At 43.9% G+C, this 7,747-nt stretch overlaps 1 protein-coding gene across 1 annotated transcript; it reads left to right on the forward strand.

The window, feature by feature from the left end:
* The first annotated feature begins 2,564 nt into the window (after window positions 1-2,564).
* Window positions 2,565-7,147, forward strand: LOC101325017 (spindlin-2). The gene is given in 3 exon segments (XM_033849689.2): window positions 2,565-3,184; window positions 3,529-3,906; window positions 3,909-7,147. Coding segments are annotated over 3 exon segments (975 nt in total). The 5' UTR covers window positions 2,565-3,007; the 3' UTR covers window positions 4,329-7,147.
* The last annotated feature ends 600 nt before the right edge of the window (window positions 7,148-7,747 follow it).

Genomic DNA, 7,747 nt, shown 5'->3' on the forward strand with positions numbered 1-7,747 from the left:
ATATTTGCAAATGAAGCAAATGACAAAGGATTAATCGCCAAAATTTACAAGCAGCTCATGCAGCTCAATAACAAAAAAGCAAACAACCCAATCCAAAAATAGGCAGAAGACCTAAATAGATATTTCTCCAAAGAAGATATACAGACTGCCAACAAACACATGAAAGAATGCTCAACATCATTAATCATTAGAGAAATGCAAATCAAAACTACAATGAGATATCATCTCACACCAGTCAGAATGGCCATCATCAAAAAATCTAGAAACAATAAATGCTAGAGAGGGTGTGGAGAAAAGGGAACACTCTTGCACTGCTGGTGGGAATGTGAATGGGTTCAGCCACTATGGAGAACAGTATGGAGGTTCCTTAAAAAGCTACAAATAGAACTACCATATGACCCAGCAATCCCACTACTGGGCATATACCCTGAGAAAACCATAATTTAAAAAGAGTCATGTACCAAAATGTTCATTGCAGCTCTATTTACAGTAGCCCAGAGATGGAAACAACCTAAGTGCCCATCATCGGATGCATGGATAAAGAAGATGTGGCACATATATACAATGGAATATTACTCAGCCATATAAAGAAACGAAATTGAGCTATTTGTAATGAGATGGATAGACCTAGAGTCTGTCATACAGAGTGAAGTAAGTCAGAAAGAAAAAGACAAATACCGTATGCTAACACATATATATGGAATTTAAGAAAAAAAAATGTCATGAAGAACCTAGTGGTAAGGCAGGAATAAAGACGGAGACCTACTAGAGAACAGACTTGAGGTTATGGGGAGGGGCAAGGGTGAGCTGTGACAGGGTTATAGAGGGTCATGGACATATACACACTAACAAACGTAGTAAGGTAGATAGCTAGTGGGAAGCAGCCGCATGGCACAGGGGTATTGGCTCGGTGCTTTGTGACAGCCTGGAGGGGTGGGATAGGGAGGGTGGGAGGGAGGGAAACGCAAGAGGGAAGACATATGGGAACATATGTATATGTATAACTGATTCACTTTGTTATAAAGCAGAAACTAACACACCATTGTAAAGCAATTATACCCCAATAAAGATGTTAAAATAAATAAATAAAAATAAAGATTCTCCCTAAAAAATAAATAAATAAATAAATAAAAACAAAATATTGAGTAATAAAAGCAAGATGCAGAAAAATAACATACACATGTTTAAACTTATGTTCAGAATAAAGCTGAACCAAGTTAGATTACAAGACTTATCAGAGTTCTATTTCAGGCTTGCTTAAAAGGTCTTTTTAAAAAAAAAAACAAACATTTTCTTGAATATATGTGAGTGGACATATACATACACTTTAAAAAGGAATTGCTAAATAAGGTTGTTTAAGTACATGATTGGTTAGTTTTACAAAGTGTAGAGATGTCATATTCTTATCAGTTGCACAGTATATATATATACCTGGGTCATAAGGACTCAGAGCCACCTTCCAGAAATATCAGGTGTGGTCCATTGAAAGAGAATGATTCTCTTTCCCTCACAGTATAGAGTAATTAATTATCCTTCATAATGAAATTTTTAAAAATAATTATGGAAAACAAAATGAATAATATCCATTTGTAAATAATATATGTATGAATATAAATATAAAGAGGGTTAGGATATGCAAAATTTGAATGATGATTGTTAGCGTTAGAGAGGAGGAAGGGAATAGGATCAGGGTTATAGAATAAAGGATTACATTTTATTGATAATATTTTATTTTAAAATGCTTCAATAAAAACAAGTAAAAATTTTAATGGAGAGTATTTAGTACTTGTAATATTGCTGTATACACTGTATTTTCAAAATACCATAAAAATGATGCTACAAAGAATTATTAAGACCTGAGTTTGCAAAATGACCACAGATTTCTAAGAGATTTTAGAAAAAAGGTTAGGGAAATAATGAGTGTTCATATTTTGCTTGAAGCCCTACGGAATGAGATTTACAGTGGATTTAGGGTGGATTATTTTCTTCAAGTGAATTTTCTGAATTTTACAGTGTCCACATTGTGCATGCAATTCTTTTGCAATCTGTGAAAAAGAAAAAAGAAGAAAAGGAATAAAAAATCTTCAAGAAGTAAAGTCTGAAAATGACCAGACAGTAAAAATTACTTGGATTGTGTCAAGATGGCAGACGAAGCACAAGCGCATTTCTCCTGTCCTACCTCAAATCCCTTTAAATGGCAGGAAAGGCAGGTTTCCGTATATAGAGAATAACATCCGAAGGGCACAGGGGGAAAAGAAAAGGGGAATTCTTGGAAGATGGAAAGCAGATGGGGCAGGGACACTGAGGTGGGGGTGGGGTAGGGGTGGGGAAAACGGGGGCCCTGAACTTGAGAGTGGGGGCAAAGCAGTCGGGGTGGGGAGTTGTGGGCAAGGAAAGGCGGCTCCAGATTTTGGAAAGGGGGTGGGGCGGGAGATAGAAACTCCTCCCAGACCCAGGGCAGAGGTGGGCTTGAGAGTGGCGGGGGCGGGGAGGGTGGCAGTGTTTGGCAGGAAGGGGAGGCCTCTCTCCTGGCAGGAAGCTGCGCGACGGTGGTAAGGGGGAGGAGACTGCGGCTGCGGCAGCGGCTTCTGGGATCCCGATGTGGCAGAGGGGCCGTCACCGCCAACAAGGAGGTGGAGGGCCCGCGAGCCCGGTGTTGGAGACACTGCTGCCATCCTTTTCTCCTGGCCTGCTGTCCTCCTAGACACGCTCGTCGCCTAAGGATCCTCCCCTCCCAGCTCTTGCAAACTCCGAACTCGTCGCCTGCTGATTCTCTTTCACCACGGGTTCACAGCGGAGGCAGCAGTGAGGTGTCCGATTTGGACACGTGAGGCCTGCGATCCCCGGAATTGGGGAGGTGGGCGCTGGACTAGAGAATCGGAGGATGAGGGTTGGTGGATGCCAGGAGGGAAGATTGGGGTGTGTGCTGGGACAGGAGATGAGGAAGACTGACAAGGGTGATTTGGGGACGGGAGGGTGGGGGTAGGGGGAGCCAAAGAGCACCTGGATGGTATGCAAAGGTGGCCCCAGAAAGAGAAATAGATTTGTTCTGGGCACCCAACAGCAAAATGGAGATGACCAGGAAGAGATACGAAGGAGAGGTGAACAACAAGCAGAAGCCATGGGGATGGGAGGCAAAACAGATGAAGAGCAGACGACAATGAGCAGGGGAAAAGGAGACTATGTAAGTGCAAATGGAGAGACAGGGTGGGAGCTAATAAACGGTGAATATCTGTGCCTGGTGTGGGGACCGCAGTATGCTAACAGGATAAGGCATTAGCCAAAGGAGCCTGCTCCCTCATGCTGGGGCCTCAACCACCAAAACCATCACCACTCCAACCCTCCAGCACAGCCAAATAAGTTTGGAGGGAGGACAATGTTGGCAAGCATCGAATAGCATTTTGATAGCCAGCATCCCTGCTGCACACATGAATAACTTGGGCTGTAATACATATACCTGGTGCCCAGGGAATTTGCAATGCAGAGAAAAAAACCTCACACTATAGTACACTAAATGTTTCTCCCTAGCCTCTTCCTCCCCCTGCAGGTATGAAGACCCCTCACAAAAAGGCAGCTGCAGGGCAGCAAACCAGGGAAATTGTCGATGGCCACAAAGGGTCTGAAAGTATGAGGAAGAAAAAGACTTCTCAAAAGAAGCAGAGAGGCAGACCTTCCTCCCAGCCCCGCAGGAAAATCGTGGGCTGCAGAATTTCACACGGATGGAAGGAAGGCGATGAGCCCATCACCCAGTGGAAAGGAACCGTTCTGGATCAGGTGCCTATAAATCCTTCTCTTTATCTGGTGAAATATGATGGAATTGACTGTGTCTACGGACTGGAACTTCACAGAGATGAAAGGAGTTTTAAGCTTAAAATTCTTTCTGACAGGGTGGCATCATCTCGAAGTCAGATGATGCAAACCTTGCAAATACCATAATTGGTAAAGCTGTGGAACATATGTTTGAGGGTGAGCATGGTTCTAAGGATGAATGGAGAGGAATGGTCTTGGCCCAAGCACCTATCATGAAAGCCTGGTTTTATATTACCTATGAGAAAGATCCTGTCTTGTACATGTACCAGCTTCTAGATGATTATAAAGAAGGAGACCTCCGTATCATGCCAGAGTCCGGTGAGTCTCCTCCAGCAGAGAGGGAGCCAGGAGGAGTTGTAGATGGCCTGATAGGTAAACATGTGGAATATACCAAAGAAGATGGCTCCAAACGGATCGGCATGGTCATTCACCAAGTGGAAGCCAAACCCTCTGTGTATTTCATCAAGTTTGATGATGATTTCCATATCTATGTCTATGATTTGGTGAAAAAGTCCTAACTGTTAGGGTAAACTTTGCCACATTTGTGAAAACAAATGTGTACTTTGTAGACATGCAAAATAATGTTACTTTTCAGTGTATTGAAAGTTTTAGGGTCCCTGTTAATCCGACATCTTTGCCAGCATAACTGTTGTTTTGTCCTGAAAAATACAAATTTATGTGGCCATGACATGCTGTGTGTAAGGAATTTGTCATGTTGAAATGATTGGGTGTGTTTGGTGGCTAGGGCATGAAAGGAAGGAACAGCTGTAAATTCAGGCTGTGAATAAAGTTCAGCTAGTATCATAATCAGTCATCTAAAAATGGAATAGGACTTAGCTGGTCTGGTCTAGGGAGGGAGGAGGAGAAGGAGCTAGAGATGAGCTGTGGGGGAAGGGAGAAGGGGAGGTGGCTGCTTAGCAGGAGGTGGGGAGGGGTCAAAAATGGAGAGGCTCCCTAGCAGGGCGGGATGACCTAAGAGGGGGAGGCACACAACTGGGAGGGGGTGAAGAATAACAGAGGGAGAGTGAGATCTTGAGACTTAGAGGAAAACAGACAGAATAAATTGAGTAGAGAGGGACACAAGGACGTTTAGAAGAGATCCAGAGCAAGGGAGAGAAAGATGAAGTTGGCAGAGATCTGGGGAGAGGCTAAAAGGATACTCAAATGGAGTTCTATGCATGAGTGAGGGGCCAGAAGGGGAGGGACATCGAGGAAAGAGGAATTCTAAGATGAAAGACTGACAGAGGGAGTGAGAATACAGACAACAAGATATGGGAAGTAGGATCCATGAGAGATGGGAAGACCCAAGGAAAAATAGGACTTCTGGCAGTATCCAAATTGCCCTCCCTAGCTCTGTGCCCAAAGAAGGTGGCAACTGTCAAAGAAACCAGGTGGATTGGAGCTTCCCTAGGGACATTTTGACAGGAATGTCTCAAGAGTTAAGCAGGAGCCAAGTTTATACCTAAAAGCCTTTTATAATATCAGGGAGTTCATGCCACACCTGCTGAGCAGAACCCAAACCCTCAGCCTAAACACACTAACATGGCACTCCATAAGCAGGGGCCTGTGGGCAGCTTCCTCGTATTTTCCAGAGGACCCAAGAGCAGTAAATCTCAGACCTGAAGGTCTTGGTTCCCTTCGCCTACACTGAATAAACGATTCTTGAGGGGAACAGGTCAGTGGGGTGCTCAGAACTTAAGAGATGTGCCACCTTGCATTTGGAAAGCATTTTATCCAGAAAAATGGAAACTTGCTAAACCCAGGTACAGCAGCTCTCCTCACTGTTCTTCCTCCTCCTGGACTATACCTGGCCTCCTTACAGAGGAGGGGCATCAGGAGGATTGAGCTTAATGTTTCTCTCCCGGGTGTGGGGAATACTTGACTGTCCATGCTTCTCTTCAGCAGTTGCCTGAAATCACAGGTGACTTCCACCCAGTGCTTCACCAGATGGAGGTCTGCTGCCTCCAGAAGCCCCATTCTGGCTATATCCCGACAAAGCCAGTGGCTACTGGCATTTCACAGGTACCTCCTGACCAGTCTTGCCCACTTCACGCACACGGGGAGCTGTGATGGAAATTTGTGCAGCTCTATTTCCTGGTGAGATAGATGGCATGCGCAGTTGGGCAGGGAGTTGTGACTTTGTATAACTAAGTCCTCCGACTGTATGGTACCACATAGGTGGTTGGTGGGGAGAGGGTGTGGTAACCCCCAATAAATTCCCTCAGAGATACAATGTCCCAACACATGGGTCTTTGTCCTTCTCTCCTTCTTTCCTTTCCCTGGTCCAGCTGTGGAAGTTTCCTTCAAAACCCTCTCTCTGGTTTTCCCACTCCACACTTCACTGAAATATACCCCTACCCTCAAAGAAACAGTTCTGGTGACTACCCACTGCCCAGGTTTCCTTAACTCCAGGCATAGCAGGGAGAGTGGGGAGGCAGGGAGCTTCCAGGAGTTGAATAGAAGTTGGTAATTCCAGTTCATTCTCTCCACCCAACATGGCCTGAAGCTGTTTGTCCTCAAGAATTACACAAGGCAAGCCCACCTCACCAGAACAGGGATAAGTTTTCTTTCATACAGCACATAATTCAGCCTAGCAAACACCTGCAGGCCACTCATGGGCCAATTTCAGCCCGCTGTCATATTTTGCTTGATCGTCATGTTTTTATCATTCTCCATTTTAAAATTAGCTACTTAGACATTTGGGGGATTTCACATTTCAAAAATCCACATTTCTGGCTTACCTGAAAAAATAAAAACAAAATCAATAGACCAAGGATTAGGGCCCACATTCCAACTAAGGATACAAGCAGCTGGCTCTGAGGAAGGGCTCAGCCATTTTAGACTCAGAATGCTCTCTCAAGTGGGGCCACACCCCCAGTTGGCCTGCTTCGCTCTAATAAAATGCCCAGTTGTCTCCTGGAAGGCACTTGCATTGGTAGTTTTGGGGCTAGACCCAGGGAAAACTGCCTAACCCCACTTTGGCTTACTTTAACCCCATTTGCTTTTTAATTTATTTGCTCTATCTTCATCTCACCAATACTTAGTTCAGGTGGTCTCTCTGCCAGGCAGTGTTCTAGACACAGGTCCTTATGATATGGTTATAAACAAAAGAAATAAATAATCTTATCTTCATGGAACTTTCATATTAGTGTGGGAGACAGACAGTAGCCAAGAGACAATAAGTAAAATATAAAGTATTTTCAAAGTGATAAGTGTTAAGAAGGAAAAAATAAAGCAAAGAACAGGGGGACTGAAATTCCAGGGAGGAGGCTGAACAGATGGCCTCACTGAGAGCCTGGATTTTGCGTAAAGACCTGAAGGCAATGAGAGAAGCTGGCCCTGTGGCTGTCTGGGGAAGGAGGCATTCCAGTAGCAGGGACAGCAAGTGCTGAGGTCCCAAGGCAGAGGTAGGCCTGGCATGTTCAAGGAACACTGAGGATACCAGCATGGCTGGAGCTGAGTTAGCAAGGTAGAGAATATCAGGAAGTGAGTTCAGAGAGGTGATGTGGATCTGGGAGAAGCAGATAGCTTGGAGCCTTGGAGGGTCTATAATGGAATTTGACTTTTACAGTGAGTGTGGGGAGGAGTCATTCGAGTATTTTCAGCAGAGGCTGGATATGATTTGTTTTATATTTTTCACAGGATCATTCTGGAAAGTCTGGAGTGTTATCTGTTTGTGGTCAAGTTTGGGAAAAGGAAGATAAAATATACCAATGAAACAGAGTAGAGACCTAAAAATAGATTTACATATAGGAAACTTATGTCATAATAGAGGTGATATTTCAGATGAATGATGAAAAGACATTTTATTCAATAAATGGTGCTCCATTAATCTGTTTCCCATATGGCAAAAAAATAAGCATAAATCCCTTCAACGCATCCTACACACAAAAGGAAAATGGAAAAATGTTAATGCTTAAATTTAGAAGGTAATACT

This window comes from Tursiops truncatus, chromosome X (genome assembly GCF_011762595.2).
Source record: "Tursiops truncatus isolate mTurTru1 chromosome X, mTurTru1.mat.Y, whole genome shotgun sequence".
Taxonomy (NCBI): domain Eukaryota; kingdom Metazoa; phylum Chordata; class Mammalia; order Artiodactyla; family Delphinidae; genus Tursiops; species Tursiops truncatus.